Below are 25,958 nucleotides of genomic sequence, written 5' to 3' on the forward strand. Positions count from 1 at the left end.
TGGCAACCAATTCAGGGTGTCCACTGCCCGAAGATGGCTGGGATGGGCTCCAACACCCCCGCGACCCTACGAAGGATAAGCGGTGCGGATAATGGATGGATGGATATTACTGATTGTTTTTTTTTGTATTTTTACTTGATTTTGTTTTTTTGGTGCAAGCTCAGACGTCAATTTTATTTATAATATAAATATACATGAGGAAATAAATAAGATACAGGAAGAAATAACATAGTAATCTGCTGCCACCTACTGATACAGATACATGTTAGTGAACTGGCCATTCATTGAAAAAAGCAACGATACTGCAAATCGGCAAGCCTTTTTGCAAAGATTAAATTGGCAATTTTATGTTGAAAAACACTGCTCGAGTAAAGAAGTTTCTAATACTGATATGGGCATATGTGCTTTCTTACCTATAAATGACTGACCCAGCTGACTATTCAGTGTATAACAGAATTCGGAAGCCATCTATGTAAATCCATGCTGTGAAAAACAAAATGGCACGTGTTGACCACAATATAAACTATTCCTTGATCGTAGTATAAGTACACTTAATATACATACAACAATCCCAGCAACATCAAATCACACCCACAAAGCTGTATTTTTCTAACCACATTACCATAAGCTTCTATTCTCCGCTGTACGACAATTTCACATTGTGATCCCCTCAAAAAGCCGAGAGTACAAGACCAATTCTTAGCTAAAACTTCACAGCTTTCATCATTTATAAAAAACAAAACAAAAAAAACAATGCTCACTTTGTTGACGTTGAGTATTTTTGTGTAATAAATTAAGTCAGTATATCAAGGTCAGATAAGACGTATAAAACTGTTCAGGTCAGGAATAATCAACTGCTACAGGGCACATTTGACATCAGACCACAATATGAGGTGCTTTAGATTAATAGAAATGTAAAAAAAAAAAACCTCAAAGTTATATAGAAACCAACTTTGTGAAAATAAGGGTCAGCTCACATTTGAAACAAAAATACCCCCCCAAAAGGCAAATATATTTGCATTTACTCACTGTGAACCTTGTGTAAATGGGTTGATTGTGTTTTAAGTGGTAATAACACCATTCACCATCAGATGGCAGACACGGTTTGTACTTTCCTTTACAACATGGGGTTGGTGGTGATGGGGTGGGGAATGGTGTGGGTCATCTGGGCCCCATTTATCCCTTCACCCTTTTGATGAGTTTCTTGCATGTGAGGCCTTTTCAACCCCACCAGCACTTACCCCACACCTGTTGCTATGGGCGGGCCAAAGGGGGCCTTGGCCACACCATTGAACCCTGATATGTTTTTTATAGGTAATAAGTCTGCCCCCCTTGAGACTGATGTCTGGCAATGAGTCTGGTCCTATTCTAATTCAGAAGTGTAATTCCCCTCAAGACTATTTAGACCAGGGATTTCCAACATGGTTCCCGCAGGCAGGATAGTGCCCCCTAAGGACAGCTTAGGTGCCTGCAGACCTATTCTGAAATAGCTCACCGTTGCAGGGTCATTGAGATTTTTTTTTTAATTTTTTTTTTAAATGGTCGTGTGTATTTGATCCGATTTCCAATCATTAACCTGGTAATAACATGATAAGTAATTTTAGAAATGTCTTGTCAAACTAAGTGCCCTTTTTGCCACTTAGAGAGTTGCTCTTAGCTTGAAAAAGGATCGCATATTCAGACAATAGAAAATGGTGTCCCTGGTTAATATTTCACCTATGTTAATCCAATTCTCATTTGTAATCGAGTTTCTCAAGATTGGGACTGACCTCGGTGAAACTTTAGTCAAACCAACACCAGAACCACTACCTCAGCCCCCCCAAATTCCTTTCTTTGTATTTTGGTACCGTTGTCAGATGGGGATGGAATCTTGAAGTATCACACTATTGCATCTTTCTTTTCACCTCTTCTGGTTTCCCGACTACTTGAGTCAGCTAAAGAATGTCCCAAGTTCTATGAAGATATACTGGACTGTCTCAGAAAATTAGAATATTGTGATAAAGTTCTTTATTTTCTGTAATGCAATTAAAAAAACAAAAATGTCATACATTCTGGATTCATTACACATCAACTGAACTATTTCAAGCCTTTTATTATTTGAATATTGCTGAATTTGGCTTACAGCTTAAGAAAACTCAAAAATCCTATCTCAAAATATTAGAATATCATGAAAAAGTATACAAGTAGGCTATTCAACTAATCACCTGAATCATCTAACTCGAAACACCTTGCGAGGGTTTCCTGAGCCTTAAAAACACTCAGCTTGGTTCAGTAAACTAAATCACAAGTATGGGGAAGACTGCTGATCTGTCTGCTGTCCGGAGGACCATCATTGATACCCTCCATCAGGAGGGTAAGACACAAAAAGAAATTTCTCAAAGAGCAGGCTGTTCACAGAGTGCAGTTTCAAAGCATATCCACAAAAAGTCTGTTGGAAGGGAAAAATGTGGCCGGAAACGCTGCGCAACCAAGAGAGATGACCGCAGCCTTAACAAAATTGTGAAGAAGAGCCGCTTCCAGAATTTGGGGGAGCTTCAAAGACAGTGGGCTGAAGCTGGAGTCCAGGAATCAAAAGCCACAGTTCACAGACGAGTCCGGGAAATGGGCTACAATAGCCGTATTCCCATGGTCAAGCCACTTCTGAACTCAAGACAACGGAAGAAGCGTCTGACTTGGGCTATGGAGAAGAAGCACTGGACAGTTGCAGAGTGGTCCAAAGTCCTCTTTTCAGACGAAAGCAAGTTTTGCATTTCATTTGGAAGTCAAGGCGCCAGAGTCTGGAGAAAGGCTGGAGAGGAGCAAAATTCAAGTTGCTGGAAATCCAGTGTGAAGTTCCCACAATCAGCAACGGTTTGGGGAGCCATGTCAGCTGCTGGTGTTGGTCCACTGTGTTTCATCAAGTCCAGAGTAAATGCAACTGTGTACCAAGAGATTTTAGAGCACTACATGCTTCCATCTGCTGAAAAGCTCTATGGAGATGAGGATTTCATTTTCCAGCATGATCTGGCACCTGCCCACAGTGCCAAAACCACCAGTAACTGGTGCACTGACCATGGCATCACTGTCCTTGATTGGCCTGCTAATTCCCCTGACCTGAACCCCATCGAGAATTTGTGGGGTATAGTTAAGAAGAAGATGAAAGACACCAGACCTACAAATGCAAATGAGCTGAAGGCCGCTATCGAAGCATCCTGGGCATCAATAACACCTCAGCAATGCCACAAGTTGATTGCCTCCCTGCCACGCCGGATTGATGCAGTAATCCGTGCAAAAGGATTCCCAACCAAGTACTGAGTGCATCAATGGACATTTTCAAATGTTTGATTTAGTTTTGCTGTTATAAAATTATTTTTTTACTTGGTCTGAGGAAGTATTCTAATATTTTGAGATAGGATTTTTGAGTTTTTTTCAACTGCAAGCCAAAATCAGCAATATTCAAATAATAAAAGGCTTGAAATAGTTCAGTTGACGTGTAATGAATCCAGAATGTATGACATTTTTGTTTTTTTAATTGCATTACAGAAAATAAAGAACTTTATCACAATATTCTAATTTTCTGAGACAGTCCAGTATACAGCAGAGCATGAATGTGCACATCCAAGCGGATCGGAAACTTTGAAATCCTTCGAAAATCTCCTTTTCAGCTCTCAAACTGTCCCCCATTTCCATTCAACAGACACCGGAAAAGAGTTGATGTTTGATGCGCTCGTCTTCCTTGACCTCTTTGACTCCGCAGCCGTCTCTGTGGCATACGTCCGTCCACCTTACAGACTTTTCCGGCTTGTACGTCAAAACGTTGTCGATGTCCGTCTCCTCCTCCTCCTCCTCTTCAATGGACAGGCTTCCCGAGAGGAACCGAAGATCCTTTTGAAGCGCGTCCTGACCGCCTTCTTCGGTCGGTTCTCCAGCCCAGCTTCTTCTCCCCTCCTGGTCCTCTTTTATGTGTCGCAGCTTTCTCATTTCAGTCTCTGAGACGAGGGACCGGTCCTCTCCCTCCTCCAGCATCTCTCCGCATGAGTGTTTTTTTGTCTTGTGGCGACCTCGGAGGTTGAGCATCTGAAATGAAACGAAGGCGTTTGACAGATTCTATTGTTTTTTTCCCTTTCCTTTCCCTGCAGACACCTGACAAAATGGAACAAAGACTCTCGCTGATAATTCTTTCTTTGCACCGTGAGGCATTTGACTATTATTAGACAGTTTAATTGTATATTCTACATTTAGCATCGTGACTTAGTAACATAAGGCAAAGCCACACTTAGGCGGGCAAGATCTGTGGTAATGACGGAGCCTGGCACCAACCTTGAAGTCTTTTCTTTTGCGCTGCAAAACGGGCCTCTGAAGGAAAAGGATTTGCTTAGTCGACAAACTCCCATCACTGCGAGAAAGAGAGAGCTGGAATGTGATGATGCGCGGAAAATCATTTCTTTTGTTAGGCGCATTTTGAAACACGACAGGTTACAAGGCAAAGAGAGCCCGGCGTGCTTCTTTGGCTGACAGACTGAAAAAGGGCTTTTATTTAAGACATCCAGTGTCAGATCTCGCACCATTTGTGTTGTGTTTTGTAGTTAGCTCTGTCAGCCCATAATTCTTTAAAGACACCGCAAAATAAAACACAGGAGTGCTCATTAAGAAAGTAAAATCAGGTACAGTTTCTGCTCACGGCTTTTTTTTTTTTTCAAACAAGTTTTGTCACTGTTTTGCATGCTGAAGGTAGAAAGTGAACTGATGTTCCCTATCTATTAAGTACAACTACATCCAAAATAAATTTACTTGGGCATTGGAAATAAAACGACAAGTATAATTATTGTCGTATAATAAAAACATTCAATAGAAGTTGATCATTTATAAAATGGGGGCGCTAATGCAATGAAAACGCAAGTTCCAAACTTACATTCAGGAGACAAAAGTGACAATGACCAGACAATCAGTTCGTAGGTATAGCAGCTCACACAGTGGAAGCGAAAGGACTACAAGAAGGTCAAAATGAGCGATAACGAGACGAAGGATAACAGCCAGCATAGCCATTAAAATCATGCTGAAAGAGTTGTAGACAGGAGAGGCCTCTAATATTCACTCTTTTGGAGCTATTTTGGCCAATTACACAGTGGTGATATGCCCTGCAGACGTTGCCTACCAAGATGGGCAACACAACAAACTCATTTCACAATTTAAAACACTATAGCCTGCTACAATACCCAGAAGGAAAAAACACTTCACCCAAAAACAAAGGTTCCCGCGGAAGCTGCAGATTTCTTCTTGGCTCTTGCGATCACTAGTAGACCTGCAGTTTACAAGCAGGAACATTGGGGGATTACCTCATGTGCAGCCCCTTTTTAAGGTTTTGTTCTTTTCCTCATGTTGAGGTTTTTGAGTTTTTTCTTGCCCGTATGTAATTTTTAGTTTGTAGAGCCCTTTAAGGGATAGACAAATAAACATGACTTGGCTTGACTTGACTTAAAACTTGAAAAAGTTTTATATTTTATAACCGAAAAAAAGGCCTTGAAAAGGTCTTACATTTTGTTTGAACATCTTAAATTTCACTCTTAATTTTCCCCGTGTTATCTGCACAATAGAGCCAATAAATACAATAAGTAAACTAACAAAAATTATGTATGGTGCGTTGCGTTGTGAAATTCTATTTTATGTTTTCCGACTTTATTGATCCCTAAACGATAAATGGAAAAATTCAGATTTCTGTGTTTTCCAAAATGCAGCACGGAGCTTCACGTTCTCAGTCTCTAACCCGCTGTGGTTGATAGAGTAACTTTGGGATGGGAGCAGGTACTTGGTCCTTGTCTTATGCAGTTATTCTTAGTTATCCTGACAGATTATTTTGCATCATTTCATCATTGTATGCCAGAATTGGTGCAAGATAGCTGTGGTCTTAAATGAAATTGGATGTAACCTCAAAAGGGTTAAATTTGAATTGAAAAATACTGGGGAAGCACTTTCGACGAGTGAGCCCGCTCACATGGTGCCACCAGTGTATCCCTGCAACCAGCTCCGCCTTGTTTTATGTTCCTCATATTTGTGAAATGTTGAACAATAGCTCGTCATCAGTTCACTCGGGCAAAAATGAAACCGAAAACGGGAACGAAAAAAAAGGTTGCGATAATGATCGCAACCCACCGTCGTGATCGCAATTTTTGTCATATGGCCCAGTACTGATTTTACTGCCAGCCTATTTCAAGAGGACAATGTGGAATTGACGTGTTTAGCTGTCAACGGCACGCAATGTATTTAACGCCCTCAAAATCGATGTACCTGTTAGTCTTGACAATGGGTGTCGGTAAGACACACATTAGCCTCCATCCGTAGGGAGCAAGCGACTGCAGCAGCGGGACATAGTCGGCTTTCACCACCACACCCTGACAGGCACAAACAGTCAGCAACAAAGACAAATGCGTATGGAACCATGCAACTGCCATATTTACACCAGACCCCTGGATACGGCGTCCCAGCCTTGTGACATTTTCACTTCGGAAAAGGACGGTTTTTTGCCCCTTCTTTACAGCATTTTCCCCACTATACAACAGCAATTACAAATTAGTTTGCGTGTTTAAAAACATTTAATGACGAGTTACATCTCGAAGATGCCCATCTGCTATTAGTCGACGTCGTATGGAACGCTGGTCTGCTATTGATTTGCGTCTCGTGAATATAACGATATGGGATTGGCTGAACTGCCTCCCACTATACAATACTTTTTTGTATTCGTTTCCTTTGTGATCCTAGGCTTGTGGTGATGCTAAAGAGAAGCAAAAACGTGATCAGGCTTGTGATTATCAAGAAATACTAAGAAAGCACATAAATGGCGACTGTCGTCAAGTTGCACGGCCGTAACCAATTGACAATCCAGACCATTATTCAAACCAAGGAGGTGATTAAAGCAAAGAAATCTTCAAAGGACATGACAATCCTCACAAGAGTAATTCTTAAATCAGTTTCATTTTTAATCCGCCGTCACCGTTCCCCACATACTCCATGCATCCACCCGCGACTCCGCTCGACTAACTCATATTACGTCAGATCGGGAACATTTAGTTTTTCTTTTACATGTATTTATAATGTAACTCAATACTATACATCTACATAACATATAAATAGTACCTATTATATACTATTTTGTTGTTTTGATGTTTTTTTTTTTTTATGCATACCAGTGGTTTGAAACACATTAGCTACACATTACCATGGAATTATCCTCGGCTATTCGACAATTTCACATAGAAATCCACCGCAAAACTGGTTACTGTTGTATCCTGGGAGTCTATTGCATCTGTAAAGTTGAAAATTTGACCAAAGATCGTTATTGATTTAAAGGTTTAGTTGAACACGCACCTGCCATCATTTGAAATAGATTTTGATAATCTAGTCAGCTTTTCCTGACAATTGCCTGTTTTTTTTACCAGTAGGTCTAACTTGACTGTGTAATTCCAAAGGGTTGTTCAGCCTTGCGTTTTTTGCCGAGACAAGTTCTTACAATTTCACTCATTATCATGTCCAAGAGTAGATAATACAAGAAGACACACTTAAGCAGGCATGTCCAAAGTTCGGCCCGGGGGCCGGTTACGGCCAGTGATCACATTTTTACTGGAAAAGGCCCGGGAAACAAGAAGAGGCTCACATTGATGACAGTCCATTGCTCAACCACGATGGCGTCGTAGGAGGTGTTTGAGGTCTCCTCGGTCGAGTTGTGGAAAATGAACACACTGTCCACCGACAAAATCCCATTATCTGTGGAAAAAAAAGATAAGGATGTGAGAGGACACTCGTGATTTGGGAACGCCTCTTCTGACCCCATCTGGATTTCAACCTCTTTTTTTTATCACCCCCTTTCTTATTCCACATATGGCTGAACACTCATTTCCAATGTCTCACATTGCTATAGACCTGTTGCACAATAGCAATCATATCTCCTGTTGCTACATGGCAGACAATTACATGCATGATAGCCAGAACTCCAAGCTACAACAATGAACAAAGGAATTCAATTCAATTATGTGTACACTTTGTATTCCCATTACGAACACATTCATCATCACAGGGAATAGCATCATATTGGAACTATTCAAACTTGGAGTGGGTCGTTTGAGTTGTCCTTAAAAAGTTGAAAGTGAAATATTTTCTCTAATAAATATGTGTTAACAATGCCAACTGAGTTCAAAGAGCCATTATGATTTATTTTCCATTGTGCCCATCTGGTTTTAGCTTACTTAAAGCAGAGCTGTTTGGGACAGAACACATTAGGTCCGAGGAATGGGGTCTGGGGTGAGTGCTGGAGACTGTAGTCATGCTTCTCCCCAAAGGTTTTAAAAACAAATTCTATAAGTCAGTGTCGCATGAAAATGATGAAAGTAAGAAAATACCTGCTTTAAGAATCCAAACGCCAACCCAAATTCTAAGATAGACTAATAAAAAAGGTTTATTTGAGCAGAAACACACGTCATTGCACACGCATCATCAATGAGCGGAGTGAAGCTGCGGTTATGATTAAGTCAGGTGATGGCGTTCCAAAATTCCGTACAACTCTGTTAAAGGGACAGTGGGATATTTAGTGCCTCCTAGTGGTACATTCAGTAAAAATTACTTGAACACTAGGCGAAAATGCATAAACAGTCAATGGTTAATTTATATTTAAAATTGTAAGTCGAGAAATTTGTAATTTTTTTACATAGTGGAATCCATACATAAGGTTGCCGCCATGTAGCATTGCTGCAGCACTAGTGTCACATTAGACAAGAGTGCTATCTAGGGGTCGAATATTACACGCTGGGGCTTTAACTTAAGCACCCTCCCCCCCAAAACAACCGCTGATTTCTCACACGACTATCGCACTGTACCGTTATTATCCCAGAGATGGAAAAAGCCATCAACGAGCTGCGCTCCGTTGGCGAAGTGCTGAGTCATGTGATCGAGCCAATCGCCATCGACTTCCGTAACAAGCCCCGCCTCCTTCCGAACTCTCAAAGGCACTCTCAGCGCGTAATACCTCAAAGAGGAGTCGAGTTCCCCCGTAGAGTTGTACAAGGCAAACAATTGCATTCCTACGAAGATCAGAAAATTACTCAACAATGTTGTGAATGAACGGGAATTGACATCAAATTACTCACGAGCTTGAGCCGTCTCAGAGTTTTTCACACAAATATGGTTGTTGTTCCAAGGAACGTCCGGGACGGATTCTTTTCGGTCTCGCCGAATCGAAAGTCTAGAATTCCTCTGTGGGGATTCCTTAAGTTCTGGTAGGCTGTGTTCCTCTTGCTCGTAGGCTTTCAGGGTCTTTGGACTTAGCTGCCTTTCTTGTGTCTCGACTGGGTTCTCACTTACACATTGTTGGACTGTGTCTCTTTGATATGAAGCTCTGTTTGTTTCTCCACGTGATTCTCTGAGGGGGATCTCAAGCCGCTCATTAGATCCTTTTGGGTCCACATCTAAAGGCCGAACAAGGAAGTCTACTTCTGAGCTCAGAGCGGGTGTGTGATCCCTTGTAGCGCGTTGTGTGCTCTCATGATGCATCTCTGGAGGTTCAAACGGTAGGCTGCCGGGCTCAGAATCGTTACGGCACAGGGCTGAAGGATCAGTCGGACTGAAGGGGTTTCGGTGGATGGGGGAAGGGCTCGAGTGTAAGGAAGACAACTCGTCTGGTTCCCAGTTGCTCGTGAAGCAAGGCGTCCCTCCTGGATGCTGGAGAAATCCCACAAACATCACTCCTTGCTCCGCTACGTCCTGGATCTGGAGGAATGTGACAACTTTATCAATGTTCACATCTTCAGAAAGATTTGGTATTGCATTGTTTTTATAGAACAAGGCAGCAAAATGACTACAATAAATTTTAGACTGCAGGTTTAAAGAAAAAAAAAAGTCAGCTCCTCACCTGTAATATCTTTCTGTGTAAATATTTGAAGATGGGGTGGGTCGTTTGAGTTGCCCTCAAAGTGTAGAATATTTTCTCTATTAAGAATATGTTAACAATACCAAACAGAGAAAAGAGCCTTTTTTTCCGCCACGGCTATTTGCTTTAATCGCGATTTTAGCAACACAGTTCAGGACGCGCAACACATTAGGTAGTAGGAGTGGAGAGTGACTTCATGCTTGTCATGGCAGTCTTTTGTTAGTGTAGCCTGAATATGATAAAAGAAAAAGCTCATTTCAAAGACAGTCTTAACGGCAACCCAAACCCCAAAAAGATTTAAAAAGAAAAGTTGATTCGAATGTGTAAGAAATGCACAGCCATCATGAATGAGCCGTCTTCGGCTGCGATCATGACCTTAACTGTTCTGCATTTTTGTAGCGCTTTTCAAGTCAATGAAGACCTCCCAAAGCGCTATACAATGTGCTTCACTTTCCCTTTTACACACACTAACTAACCGATAGCCAGGAGATGGCAGCAGAGAGTAACAAAGTTTCAAATTCCGCACAGCAACTTTAAGAAAACGGCGAGAATACAAAACACCACGCCGACGCTTGAAATAAAGAAAAACGAGTCCGTGTTTTTGCCAACATTCATATAATGCATAACAAGAGCAAAACTAGCAGTTTGACACTCTGTAATTTATTCAACTTTTACATCGTACTCGTAATATTTCGACTTTTGCACCCACAAGTTGAGTCCTTAATTTAAACATACGAATTCAATAGCAGGGGAAGTTATACATCACAAACTCTGCATTTTCTGAATCATCGGCATTGAAGTGAGGTTGCTGAAATTTCCTTTAATCCATGAGGAACGATGTCAAACAAATGCAAATTTGTCCATTACCAACCACTGATGACAATAAAACAGAAAGACACGTCAGTATGAGGAAACCCTCGTTCATGTTTTCTATGCGCAAAAGTAAACATGTGCTCGCTTCCCCTTCCCCCGTTCCTCAAACCTCATGAGCTTGCCCCGAACGCCTCCTAAAAAGATAAAAACAAAAAGGCGCAGAGCAAAATAAAAGCATAAGGGCTCTTTGAACTGAGTTGGACATTAGTAACACATACTTAATATACAAAACATTTGACTTTCAACTTTTTAAGGACGCCTCAAACGATGTACCCCACCTTTGAGCATGCAGCTTTAAATAATCATGTGTGCTTTGTAGTCCGGAATTTGCCGTATTCTAGCCAAGAAAGCCGCATCAATCAAATTCAGATAAGCTATGTACTGATCAAAACAGTTTGGAATACAAGGTTGTCTACACGGGACAGACACGGCCGATGTCTTTCCCCTTGGGTGAGCAGTCACATAGCACGTCACACGACTTCAAATCAAGGCCAAAATGACAGAAGTACTACATTTTCATAGCAAGAGAGGTACTTGTATCAAAAATATAAAGAGGCCAATACTTATTTCTCAAATTTCGGAGGAAAATACAAATAATGTTGGAAAAAGTGTTGTATTTTTTAGAACTATAATGATGAATTTGCATTCTCAATGACTGAAAATAGTGACTATTGTCCATCGGCTTTTTGTTTTTCTAAGGTTCATGTCCCGTTTAGGCAAACTGCATTAAAAATATACCGATGAATATGTACATGGCAGATCATTTTGCTTGTTTTAAGTACATGTATGCTTATTTCACTAGAAATATTTCTTCAAAAAAGACAAATAAGATAAATAAGAAAATTAAAATATTTCATACAAAATGTTGGATATCAAATAAATACATATAATTCTTAACATTTATATTTCATTATATATATATATATATATATATATATATATATATAAAGAAATAAAAATGTAAATGAATAAACAAAAAAACAACATTTAAAATCATTAGAATTATCTCTTAATAAAGTATAATAGGTCTAGTTGTATTTCTTTTTGGTAAAGATTTTTTTATAATAATATTTCAAATTATGTGTCACTGGGCCCAATCAACAACTATCAACATTGAAGGGGTAAGGAATATAAGCATTTGCTTCTGACTACCCCTTTTCTAACATATTATGGAATATTATTTTGTTGTGGAGTTATTGTTTTTGTTCTGTTTTTATTTTAATGTTCGAATAAAGTTTTCATTCATTCATTCAACATAAGGTTATATCGGAGGCCATTTTTCTTCCTCAGGCACAAAACTAAATTATCTGGAATCCGAAATAATTTTACCCCAACATGCCATCTTCGATTCAATCTTCTGCTGTACGTTTTTCAACGTTATCATAATCTGAAGCGCTTTTGTCCATTTAATGTCAATATCCAAGGCTGTCACGGTAATGCAAATGATTCTATTATTCACTATTCATAAGCGACCGCTATATATTCTATTCAGGTGACGTCAGAGCCTGATTTACACACACACAAAGGCAGAGATGATATTCAGCTGAATTAGAAGCATGCTAATCATGTGCAAAGATCAAATATTCAAATGACAAAAGGACCTCATCTGTGCTCATCCGTGCGTGTACGCGTGCAAAAGAGAGAAAGCGAGTGTGTGTTTGTGTGCTTTGTCACTTGGAATTTGGGCTGAAAGGCTTGACGGGAGAAAAATCACACGGCAATAATGAGACTCGTCTTCCTTACTTGTGCACTTTTCTCACCCCTCATCTGTTTATAACTGGATGACAAACCTACGTTATAGCGGGAAAAAAGCAGTCTACTGAGACGCTTCGCTACTTGGTGCTTCAGTTATCGCTGGTTCATTTCTTTGCGAGGGAAAAAATAAAACAAAAAAGATCAGAAAAAAAACAAAAACGGATGCTTCCCACGCCATTGAGGAAGGCTTCGGGCAGCCAGGATTCAAGCTGACTGGCCGTTAGATTAAAAAACGAAAAGAAAAAAGATTACTAAAAAAAAAAAAAAAGAAAAAAAAGAAAATTCAAACCCTTCCTGCACCGACTTTGCAAAATCACTTTTGCTGTGCTGGCTGGACTCCGCGAGAGATGGACATGAGAAGTTTGTGTCCTGCCAGCTAAACCACAAAGACACACACACTTATATATGTATATATATATATATATATATATATATATATACATACATACATACATACATACATATACACACACACACACACACATGAGATAAAAACTTTAGATAATCTCTCCCCTCCCTGTCTGTCTGTCTACCCATTTCTCTCTCTGTGTATCCCTCTCTCTACACCTTCTCAGTTGGCAAAAAAAACCAAAACTATCAATTAATTTAAAATACGTGTGGGTTTGAATTTGTTCTCACTCTCTTTCTCTCCTCCTTCTCTTATTCATAAAGACAAATACATACAGAGTTTCAATATATACTCGCTCTCATTTGGTAAGTTGGCAAGTCCGCTCTAATGAAGGCTGCCCCCCAAAAAAGGGTGTTAGACTACTTCACGGATTTTCACTTTCTGCGGGTGGTTCTGGTCCCCGTGAAAACCGAGGGATTTCTGCATTTGCAGATAAAAGCGTAAATCTTTGAGCGTGGACAGATTGAGAGTGGGAGGGCTGGCAGAAGGCAAGATGACAAAATTGAACACGCACAATCAGTCTGGATGCTTATCTGGAACTCTCTTGCTTCTGGCATCTGATTGGCTATTCATATCACGCTGCCGGAGCCCATCGCGTTAGACTTCGTGATGTGCGTTTTCCATCCAATCAGGTTTCCTTTTGTGCGCTCTTTGGGTGTTCAGATGTAAATCTATTCAATAGAGTACATTTTCATTTCCCATTGTTGGGTTTGGGGCGAACTGATGAGCAGAGGAGGGATTCCAAAGTGATGTTTGCAGAGAATCGGAAAGGTATCTTTCCACCGCGCCTATCTGTTTTTATCTTTCTTTTAGTGAAGCAGTTTGGGTCGCGAAACAAATTAGCTAAAGGGAAAGTGGTGTCGAGGTTTGGAGAGTGATTCTATGCTTGTCATCTCAGATTTTTGTTAACGTCGCATGAAAATGGTATAAGAAAAAAAAAAGCTTGTTTCCGATGGTCGAAACGCCAACCCAAACCCCAAAAGGATGAACATAAAAAGTACATCTAATACGCGTACCTGCACGTGCCACACAAAGAGTTTGAAAGAGGTTGCAATGATGATTTCGGCCAGCCCCTTTAAAGACACTTCGAAAGATGCACCACACCTTCAATTATAATCCAGTTATTCAACGATTTTTTTCAAATAGTCAGTGACAAGTCAACTACTCAGTCATATTTTTTAAAAATCGAAATTCTAAAAGTAAAAGGTGCCTGTAGGGAACCACCTTGCCATAAATATATTTTCCCTTGCCGTTTTTAACCACGAACTCTGCTGTAACAAGCATGAAGCTTAAAATATTCACAAACCAACATGCCAATGCACACCAGGGCTCATGGACAGACATTTTTGAACCCTACAGAAAGTGACCAGACTCCAGGTAGTGACCAGGTAACTTTGACAGGTGCGACCTCATCGACATTTAATAGCGCAGGCCATCACGCCTTCACTCCCTCTTTTATCGCCCCTGCTAACCAGAAAAGCGGCACAGAGGGGGGCCCCGCCTAACCTTTGCACCTTTAGACAATGGGGACAAAGAAGGCTGGAGCCCAGGGCCATGGCTCCTCGGTCAGGAAGCCTGGTGCATGCCAACCAAGAGGCCTGGATGGTCCGTGTTTTTCCCCTCCCTCTCTATCCTGATGGGTTGTTTAATTTTAGCAGAATTGCCTGTATGAATGGATATCCTAAATTAATCATATCAAAATAGAGCTCTTTTCCCATTGAGGGAATGATAAATTCACACGAGTGGGATAACCCGCAAGTCGTTCCGCCACTAGCAAATTCCCTTCTCCCCTTCCATGTGCCAGTCACACTCCATTGACACAACACCCCCCACCCCTCGCACTTTTCTTTCCTTCTACACACAAATTTGTCTGAATGTAAAGTTTTTTCTTCGTTTCATTCGGATTTTAGGTATAAATAAACCCTAGTGTGTGTTACAATAAAACATCGTATGCATTGTCTTGTTCATCCTTTCTTTTGGATTGATAATTATTTTCAAAATTTATGAACTATAACTAAAATAAATTTAAAAATAATTGAATACAATGAACATTCCCTTCAGGTTAAGAGATATGATTATAGATTATGGTGAATCGCTGGCAGCCGCTAGTGGCGAATATGGCAAATGCTTCGAATAAAGAAAAATTGATATCTAAAGCAGAGTATATCGAAATTAAAGCAAAAATCCTTACATGATTCAAGTTATGACTGTAACAAATTGTAAAAACACAGAGCAGTAGATTTGTGATCTTCGCACGTGGGTGCAGTATTCCTGTAACAATAAATTTATTACTGAATAACCTATATTTCATGTTGAAAATATCTGTGTATTATTTGTTATTGCAACACCCATTGCAGCCTGGTCATCCTGGAAGGGGGATTACCTCATGTACGGTCCCTTCTCAAGGATTTTTCATTTTCCTCATGTTGAGGTTTTTGAGTTATTCCTTGCCCTCATTTAGGTTTTATATCAGGGGTTGGTGTCAAAATAGTCTGTGGTTTGCAATAATCTGGTTTGAGACTCTGTGATTAAGGGCGTCACAAATAAACATGACTTGACTACTGACTAAGACCAATCGTATTGGTTAACATCTCTTCACAAAGAAGAGAGATAGCATCAATAAAATGCTGCCAAAGAATGCGTGTGGTATCGTGACCGTACAACACTGATCTCTTGTATTGAGAGCAAAAAGGAGGAATTACTTTTTAAAATTGTGGCATGTTGATGCAAAAACATTTCATTGGAAAAGTGAATAAACACACTATGCGCTCACCCTCTTGACGTAGCTCTGAATTACCTCCGGGTCAGCCGCCTGCTGACCTGCAGCGCACACGTCAGTCTCCAGACGATGCCGCCAGCATCTCTTCTCTTGACTTTTCTCCCAACTGCAAATTGGGATATAAAAGCTTTCATAGCAAACATCGCTCAGGAAATCCACGACGGTTTTGTTATCATAGAGTGAGTGGTCATGCTGTTAACATTAGCCTGAGCTGCCCTCCTGTGGGAGAGTTTCCTTTTGATTATCACCCGGAGGCGCCATTACCTACTTCCATTACACTTTGAATCCGTCCCTTGCTTTATAGGCTGTGACAGACATTTTGCTCGGGCACGTGGGAGCCCAGTTAACCAGAATGATCACAGCAGAACCTTCATGTCCGTTTTGGTATCAAGTGGTTGATTTTTCCATTCCTTCTCGCAATCAAAATAGATTTATTAGAGGGAGAGAGAAAAATAAGGAGGAAATTCACCTCCTGCTGCAAGATGTGATCATAAAAAAAATAGAAAAGGAGAACTGAAACATGCCTCTTCATATTTGGAATAAGGTCAGAGAGAAGGCCATGGCAATATCATGTGCTCCGAGGCGCGAGTGACATTCCCTACTGGATTTGATACAGTTGATCTGTCACTTTTTTCTCACTCCACTTTCATTTTTTCTTTTTATTATGAAAGCGGCCAGCAATGATGTGGAGATAAAAGGCGCCGGTAAGGGAAAAAAAGAAAAAAAAAGGATGGAGGTGAACAAAAGAAAGAGCAGGGGGTGTTCATCAATAAAGGGGAAAAAAGATGGTTTCATACTTTCTGCATCCCTGCTGTTTGTGGGCTGATGATGCAATCAGCCATCTCCACAAAGACAGGTGCCAGGCACAAGCCGACCGGCAGGCAAGCCGCCTCGGAAACCCGGGATCTGCGCGACTACTCCGGGGTAATTAGGTGTGCATTTGAAAATAGCCTTCTGTTGAATGAATGGCTTTAAAAAGAATCTCTTGTTTTCAATGTCTCTTCCTCTAACACTTCGGAATCAAATGAACAGGGTGGTTCTACAGGCTTTAGCCTCTACAGCTACTAAGATAACAGTGGATGGTTTGACGTCTATAACGTTCAATGGCGCTGAGCATTGTTGATTTTTCAAAAGACTTCTCAAATTAAGCTGAACTACAATGGACTCATTGGCAGGAGAATAACAATCGCTTAACAACCCAGGCCTCGAGAGCTGCATGTCCTGCATGTTTTTGAAGTTTCACTGCTCCAATACAGGTGATTCCAATCACCAGGGTTGTTATTAAGCTCCAACATAGCTTGTTAATGAGCTGATATTTGCATTACCCGAGATAGGAAGAGAAACCTTAAAACATGCAGGACATGTGGCTCTTGAGGACTTTCGCAGCAAAGCTGGAAAGGAAAATCCATGCCATGGAGATGCCATGCTACAATGCGCACAGGCCACATTGGACCCTACCAAGAACTGTTGTCAACTGTAAGCAGACAAAAAGGGCAGTGGTACGGTCACATAACAAGATCCTCAGGATTGGCCAAGATCATTGTAGAGAGGGCACATTCCAAGGGGGAAGAAGAAGAACTGGAAGAACTATGGAATGGACTAGTGCCAACTTTGCATCGACCCAAAAACAGCTGTCCAGAGTTGTCTCCTTAGTGGTGCACCGATGACACAGGTTGTTAAAGAATCCATAAACAGTGACTCATTTGAATAAAATCCCGTTTGGTTGTGTGAGGTTTGTAATGCAAATGGTAGGTCTTATGTTTAAGCACGTCGTGATACCACAGTGAGGAAAAGTACACCGTGCATGGTGATGTGGTACGATTTATCAATTAGAGGAAAAAGTGAAAGAATTAGGACAGCGAGCTGCATTCAAACATTTCTCCCTTTTGACTCATCAGATGTAATTTGACATGAAAAAATGAAGCTAAGCTGCAGAATCTTGTGCCGGCGATAAAAGCTTTTTCTTGTCACATCAACAGACTCACAAAGGCAACACAAGTAGTTGTTAGATTTGTGGACGTGCAACGTTGCCTTAAAACAGACCAAATCATGACTTATTTGCATTTATTACGGTTCATCATCAGCAGAAAAATAGTACGACGTACAGATTGCTTTGTTTAAAACGTTTGTACATCAGCTACAACTTCAGGCAAAACTGTCATGTCACATCCCTTTAAGAGTGTCTACCTTGGGGTTTCTCGCACCAGCACGGCCCGGTGGAGCTGCCGCTGGATGTGGGCGTGATGAGGGCCACAAGGGTGCACGAAGGGGTGCACGGAGACAAGGATGAAACCCTGCGCGTAGAGTTCCCTGACCTGGACGGGAAGTTCTCGAACTGAAGACAGGCAGAGCACCGAGGACACCGGCACCTCTGGAGATGACAAATGCAATTGTTAGACGGAAATGCGTGAAGAGCGCGTGTGGGTGTTTGATTATGATCATTCCCTTGGAGAAACACCACATGGCATCGTCACGCTAAATCGAAAGCTAATTACATGGGAATTCTCATCTTTTCTGTGGCCTCGGCAGATGCTAGAGTGTGCAAAAGCTTTGACTCACAGATTGATCTTGCTAATGTTTAATATGTCAGATCTCTGTATTCTGCTATCTCAGGTGCTTAATGGAAACAAACCAAATTTTAAAAGTAAACGATGACTTCCAATTTGGAACAATTATTAGGGTTTCTGCCAAAGCTGCCTTAAAATGGAGCAGCGGTTCTCAAATTGAGTTTTTACTCGCTGTCGCCATCTCCTGGCTTGAGTCATTATTGCAGCCTCAGTCAGTTCCTTCATGATGCACGAGCAAGTATGCGCTCAAGTTAACACTTTTCTTTGATCTTTTTTGGGGGTTTGGGTTGGCGCTAGGACTCAATTTGAAGCAGGCCTTTTTTTTACTTTCCTGGTACACTAACAAATAAACAAAAACCCAGGGGGACGCACATGATGTCGCTATCCAGCACCCTCCCCACACCTCATTCCTACTACCTAATGTGTTCCACCCCGCAGAGCTTTGCTAGAAGTAAGATGAAAGCAGATGTCCAGTGCATAATAAAGCATAAGGAAACTCGGAACTCAGTTGTTAACACATATTTAAGAGAAAATGTTTAACTTTTTAAAGACACCTCAAAACAATGCACTCACCATTTTAACATTACGGTAATAATTATATCCAAGTAAGGAAAAAACAAATCACTCATTCCGGTGTCGTTTTTTCCTCATTTTAATGATTGCTAAAACGTATCTTAGCTAACAAAAAAACTGAAATTGGTTAAAGTTAACAGAGTTAATCCCCACCTCTCTGGTTTATTAGGAAATGCCATTCTGAAAAAAAAAAATTGAAAAAAAAAAAAGGTTTCATTATCCATACATCGAAGGGTCTGCTTTTAACAAGTGGCGTTTGCACATGGAGGAGCTTCTACCCTTCCCGGCCTTATTACCACACACAATTAAAACACCCCCCCATGCTTCTCACTTCAGTGGAAATGGTTAGCGGGGCTTATCGTACGGGTGCAAAACTGTCATCGGGAATCCACGAGGGTTTTGTTTATAAGCAGCTCTGTCTCGGGGGTCGCTGCATTAAACGTGCTTTTGGGAGCAAAGGCAGGTGTGTGCTGGAGAGGATAGGACACATAAAAAAGGAAGGGGAGTGATTTGTGCCTCAATGCTTGTCATACCTCCCCTTTCAGTCTCATTTGCATCGGTCTGGAGAAGAGAAAATAACCAGAATAAATTAAAAAGGCACTCATGCACGTACACGCATAGACAGAAGAAAAAGAAAATGTGAGCCGTCTCATTTTCAATTTGTTCTCCATCATCTGGTGTGCTCACACATAGCCAGACGCACACATGAGACCGAACTTCCGAACACATGCAGTCTAATAAGGTGAGGAGCCCATCTTTCCATCTTGTTTTTTTTACCTGACCTGCCACGAAAAAAATGCGGATCAAAGATTATTTACCGCACAAACAGAAAAATAAGAATCAGTTCGCCAAAGTTTGCAAAGCAGACCTTGCGTATCATGGCGGTAGATCAGTGACGTATGGACATTTAAAGAGCATGTCGGCCAGTTGAACAAAACAGAGTCTGATTCGCTTCATTAAGATTCAGGCCAAAGGGGTTTTGATAACATGCATTTAATACGCATCTATTTGAATGTACTTCACAAAATGGACATTATTTTTGTTTTATTTACTGTTCTACTGCTGCTAATGTGCCTCTTTTTTGTTTACAGGGATACAAAATGTTTACTTTATTTTAATGTATTATTTATTTGCTAGTCTCTAAAAATGGACAGAGGTTTATTCATAGATTTATGTCTGTACTGACCAGGCAGTGCCTTATTTGTTTTGGTTGGTTGGTTGGATCTCTTGAGCACCATTTCCTGTGGTGGGTCTAGGGCAAGTACAGCCAGGTGGCATCCATCCCTCTCCAGGCCATTAATTAGTTTTAGTGCATTTTTATACAATTTTTGTACAAATCCAATGTACGTCCAATAAAATATTTATCACTGTATCCACTTTTTTGTGTCCGTTATCATTTGCCAAAGAGGCGTTACCAGAGGGGGGCAGGGGTGGGAAGTGCCCAGCTACGAACACGCTCTGCCCAACAAAAGAAAACTGGATGTAGCCAAGCAGAATGGAAACATCTCTTGTAGAAATGAAAATTAAGTCTCTTTTTCGAGAACCAGTTCTTTCAGTTTGGCTCACTCTTTTGGCTTCCACATGCCTCTTCAGATTGTTTATGTTGCTTCTATCCCTATACTACTAATTTTTATGTGAAATTATGCATAAAATGACTTGAAAAAAATGGAAAAAGGAGAGAAAGAAGAAAAATGAAATAAGCTAGAAAAAGGGAAAAGCTTGGGAAAAAAATAAAGAAAACCAATGAAAGAAAATAAGGAAATAAATGACAGGTTGTTGGGTGTCCCTATGGTCAGTATATTACCAATAATAATAATGTTATATTATGCAGAAAATGAATAATTTAAAACTAATCTTAATAATAATTGTCTGTACAGCCCTTTGTAACTTTTCGTTTTAAGGGCAATACAAATAAACATAACTTTACTTAATCATAATAGCATTTATTTTTTTCACTCTGCAGTAAACTTTTAGCTCATTTACATTTTTTATATCAAGCAACTTCAAAGCAACTCAGGAAAACAAAATTTCAATTCAAAATATTGACTTCAGTGTTGCAACAAATAAACCACAAAATAAGATTATAAACAAAAGGGGCTGTTTTTTTTTTAAAGCTAATCGTGAAACAAATACCTGAAAAACACTGGAAACATGAATGAAAGTATTTACAAACCTGAAAAACAAAAATATAAAACAACTATAACATTTTAAATACTCAACAAATGTAAAGTTGACATCACAGAATCCTTGGAAAAATGCCTATTTACCAATCACAAGGGGGGAAAAAAGCGCCTGGAAGGGAGCCGGCTGTCTATTGTTTTAAATAACGAACCCTGTTGTAAACTGCTGCTGGATGTACTGTTGGTTCTTCAATGTGCTTTATTGCAATGCAAATATTTTTGGGGGGATAATAAGAGTTGTGCCCACCCATGTAATTGATATGAGGGAAAAGTGCATTGTATGCATGGTTAGGTGGTATGATTTATCAATAGGACCTGGCTCCAGGATTTCTCACCACGCAAACAGAAAAGTCCACCAAATGGAAGTAAAAATAAAACACAAATATTTGGAAGCAGGAAAGGCTTTCATCCAGCAAGCACATTAACGGGTGTCTACGTGCATGTCTCCAAAACAGCATGGTCATGATTATATTAGCAGCTGGAGAGCATGTTGCCTGGCGCTGGCGCTAACAAAGATCCAGCCATTAAGCGCTATAAGCTCTACGCGGCGAAGCCTCATTCACCCGCTATTGCCATCCTCAAACTTCTCATTCGGGCACAGGCAAGTTATCGGGATGCGCACTCGCCATCTGCCGCTGTGGGAATTTGACACAAACAGGAGGCTACAATTTCCCCTTCATAATGGGAACACAAATGGGAACCATTAGGTTTAAATCCCATGCCTGTGACTGCCAAAATTATAACACGGGAGATGGTGTGTGCAGGGTGCAAATACTGTTTTTGTGGTCATGTTACATCACATAGGTGTTTGCCACTCGAGTTAACTTATTCCAGACGTATTTGTATAGTACTTATTAGACAATCTCATGTTACATTCAAAGTACAATAAGAAAATAATACCCCCAATTCACGCCCACCTAACAATAAATAAAACAATAAAAGAAAAATAAGGCACAGACTAACCATGTGAAGAAAGGGACCCCCATCCACACCGATATAAAATTATAATTTGAGTTTAGTAGTCAGGTCAAGTCTCATCTATTTGTACAGTTCTTAATCACAAAATGACTCAAAGGACTGCACAGGTTACAATGGCACCATCCTTGGATCTTAAAGATGCAGGCAAGGCAGAACTTAAAAACTCAAAATGATGAGGAAAATAAGAAAACTTCAGAAAGTGCCGCACATCAGGTAATTCCCCTTCCAGGATAACCAGGGTGCAATAGATTTAGCATTGGGTAACAATACCAAAAAAACACAATGAACATCAATAAAAGAAAACATGTAAAAATAGACCCTCAAAAGAAAGAGTGAAGACATCAATGGATTTTACACTTGCAAAGAGAACAGGAGAGGACCCCTAACTCGGATAACCAATTCCAACCTGTTATAAAAGCTCTCCCATGAGCCCTTTCATTTTATTAAATGGTCTACGTTACAAAAAGTAAATCCACCGTAAAGGTTGTGCGTATCAAAGAACAGCAACATAATTGGCCGACAGGGACAACGATGTAAACAGTCCAAATAACAAAACAACTAAGTTACATGACAAAATAAAGAATTGACATGTTATGAAATCTTCTTTTCTAGGTTTCTAATATTAAAAACAGAACATTTAGGAAAATATATTGTAGTATATAATGGCAACAAATAATTAGATTCCTCTCTCAGCAGAAAGACTCATTAATATAGATATAATTAAAAGTTACTATATTAAAAATGTTTCATCAAATTCACAAAAGCAGACAAAAATTGTTTTTGTGGAACTTAAGGTGCAAGGATTATCAAGTGGGCTTTCACGTCAGGTTCTATTCAATAGAAATACTTCTTAGTATAAAAAAAAAAGCAGTCTTGTGCACAAAGATAAAATCATTTGGGGCCATAAACATTTGTCATTGGCACTAAACTGGTTATGGCCAGTGGAAGCAAAGAATATGTGACGTGAAAATAATTCTGTATGAATATAAAGTATTCATTTTGACATAACAGCTAGAGTGTTACAAGGAGAGGAAGCATTAAGGCTGCCAGGTGACGAATGAGGATTAGGGCTCACAAGCACCCTCAAGGCTTATCCTCGCTTTGCTGGAAGTTGACTTTTTTTATTCAGATTGCCCTCTAATGACTTGCAGGGGTTTCAGGCGAGGATCTGCGCCAAAACAGTGGCTATAAAACAATCAGCTTCCTGAAGCCAGAAGCTCCCCACAGCTCAGGGAAGGCTGCCGCCAGCTACAAAGCTTGTCGGTCAGCATCTGTGGAGAGGGATCCACTTAAAAGGGAGTGAGTCAGGAAGAAAGGAAAGGAAAAAAGAGCTTGGGGCATAAATGGGCTGAGGACCGTTGACACCAGCAAACTTGACTCCATTTGGTTAAAATTCCGAATTTGGATCCGAAGGGAAAAGCATTGCAGCCTCAAAGATTTAACAATCAAAAATAGTCTTTTTGTATCTTGCTGTACAAGTAAAACATGGATAAATTATTTTATAACCCTTGTGTGTATTTTTCCATGAAACCTTTGTATTTTGCTATCCACTTTTTTTTCTAAAACCGTAAATTCTGGATTGCAGAACGCACCCGATCAAAAGCCGGATATCCAAATTTAAGAACAAAACTCAATTTTGTCTTTTCATCAACCCTACTGGATTTTTAATCAAATCCAATTTATTTGTAAAGCAGTGTTTAAGCAATAGATTGTCATTCGAGGGTTATCCACACCGACAGGGACGGCAGCAGATGGCATCGGGATTTCAGTCATTGAAACATACCCTACCAGTGTGGGCCTCCTAAATGAGGAATCACTGAAATATGACAAACGACTGCAGAACAAAACTGAAGCATGTGAAATGAAAGTAGTGTATGATCCTGTAAAATAGTAAAAGTTAAACAAATCAAAACTTAACAAAAAGGATCATGGTTGAATGCTGCTTGACAATGGGTGCAGGTCCTCACCCTATGAACAAGTCAACAAACCGCTGCCAGAGGACCTCAGGGGCTGCGAAGGCCAAAATGATAAGTTCAAATAGGGCCGATAACGGTCTTGGGCCATCCTAGGACATTTAAAAACCAGTAAAAAAAAAACTCCTGATTGATCCTAAATCACACAGGCAGCCAATGCAGCGATTTTAAAATCATTTTAATCTGTTCCCTCCCCTTGGTCCCAGTAATAGCTGCAAGCTGGCAATGGTTTTTTATTTTTGAAAGACCAGAGAGCAGGGCATTAGAAGATGTAAAAGCTTGAAACATCATCTCTGTATTTGCCTGAGAAAGGAATGGGTGGGCTCTGGCTGTGTTCTTGAGATGATAAAACCCAATTTTTTTTAAGCCGCAGGCTTAAAAGTAGGTTGCATCGGATGTCCTTAAAAAAGTTGAAAGTTAATTCTTTTCTTTATTGAGTATGTTTTAACAAAGCCCAAACTGAATTCAAAGAGCCCTTTCGCTTTCTTTTCCACTGCGCGCCTTACCTTTTGGAGAGCGGTTTGGGGCAAACTCATTAGGTAGGAGTAATGCGAGTAGGGGGCGTGGGTGTAGTGGTGTAGAGGGACATTTTTAGCTGCGCTGTTTTATTTCACCCTAACTTCTAGTTTGCGGGTTAGAAACAGGCAGCTCTGGAGCCGCATGTGGCTCTTTGGCACTCCGTAATGGCCCCATGGCGCGTTTTCAAAAGTCTTTGATAATGGAAAATGATATGGTGCCGGTCGGAGGGAAAACAAGACGCAAACATTTTAAATGTTTTTCAATGTATGTGTGTGTGTATATATATATATATATATATATATATATATATATGCCTTATACAAATTATTTCGCTGCTCCAAACATATGTTTTGGGCATTTTCTGGTCCGATACAGCTCTTTCAACATTTTGGGTTGTCATGAGTTTTTGGGACCATGTAACCTTCCAAGATGGAGATTACACAGACGAGCACATATTTACTACTGTGGATTAAAGGAAACTGAAGCGACCTGATGACAAATGAAACAGAACAGAAGGTTTTTTGGATTAATAACTGATGTTCAATTTCACTGTATGAATCAAAGACTTAATTTGTGGCTGAAAATGTTTGTGAGAACGTAGTCATGATAAGTAAAGTACTGTCAAAACCCCCATTTGGCTGCTGTTATGCATTCTATGAATAAATAGTTCTTCCTGCTGGCACATCCACTTTCTCAAAATTGATTCATTAATGCCAAGTTAACGGGAAGCAGCTCGATTTCCATTTTTAACTGCGGTCAGTGATCACTTTTACCCTAAACAGCGCATCACACGTTTTTCTTTTGGTGTTTTACATGTTGATGAGGGTTAGTAAAGGTGACTGATTTACCATAACAGTAATAATAAGTTATGATTAAAGTTATGATTACTCATGCAATTTAATTGGACTCTCACACATTTTCTTAAGCTACTGTTGCTGGATGAAAAAAAAGAATAAGCTGCACCATAGTTAAAGCTACAGTGTTTAAAAGGCATCCTAAAAGTAGTGGTTTGCAGACTGGAATTTACGGTAATTTTAAAGTGCCATAATTGTATCTTGCATTTTAGACTTTTTAAAATAATATTTTGATTAATATTAGTCAAATACAACAAAAATAAATCATTTGAAGGGTTACTTCCCCCACCATTATTTATCACAGAAAGCCGTCTAAGTTGTCCATCTCTCGGGTGAGGTGAAAGATGGTCCTTGAAAAGGAATGGTGTCATACTGGCGCTTTAAATCATCACACGCTCTCTTGAATAAGTGCACCTGGCAGGGCACATCTGGCTAAGTGATGGATTTGACTTTCACAGGTTGCCCCCACCAAATAGATCACATGCACGCGCTCAGATGTATGACTTCTCAAAATGTGACATTTCCATGCGTACGGGTTTTCATAGCCTGGCCTCTTCTAAATCTAATCAAATGGTGCACAGTTCCATGAAAAATCACGTTCATTGA

General features: G+C 40.1%; 1 protein-coding gene across 1 annotated transcript in view; it reads right to left on the bottom strand.

The window, feature by feature from the left end:
* Nucleotides 1-3,494: 3,494 nt before the first annotated feature.
* Nucleotides 3,495-25,958, bottom strand: part of rftn1a (raftlin, lipid raft linker 1a) — a 42,356-nt gene continuing 19,892 nt past the window's right edge. The window contains exons 3-10 of the mRNA XM_088329522.1: nucleotides 17,896-18,079; nucleotides 15,703-15,814; nucleotides 9,114-9,732; nucleotides 8,844-9,047; nucleotides 7,628-7,737; nucleotides 6,265-6,368; nucleotides 4,300-4,375; nucleotides 3,495-4,056 (exon numbers count right to left, since the gene is read on the bottom strand). Of these exons, the coding sequence (XP_088185648.1) occupies nucleotides 3,670-4,056; nucleotides 4,300-4,375; nucleotides 6,265-6,368; nucleotides 7,628-7,737; nucleotides 8,844-9,047; nucleotides 9,114-9,732; nucleotides 15,703-15,814; nucleotides 17,896-18,079 (1,796 nt within the window). The 3' untranslated portion in view covers nucleotides 3,495-3,669. The remainder of the gene's footprint in view (nucleotides 4,057-4,299; nucleotides 4,376-6,264; nucleotides 6,369-7,627; nucleotides 7,738-8,843; nucleotides 9,048-9,113; nucleotides 9,733-15,702; nucleotides 15,815-17,895; nucleotides 18,080-25,958) is intronic.

The sequence above is a fragment of the Urocampus carinirostris genome, chromosome 2, assembly GCF_059441175.1.
Source record: "Urocampus carinirostris isolate Australia breed hairy pipefish chromosome 2, RoL_Ucar_1.0, whole genome shotgun sequence".
Classification (NCBI taxonomy): domain Eukaryota; kingdom Metazoa; phylum Chordata; class Actinopteri; order Syngnathiformes; family Syngnathidae; genus Urocampus; species Urocampus carinirostris.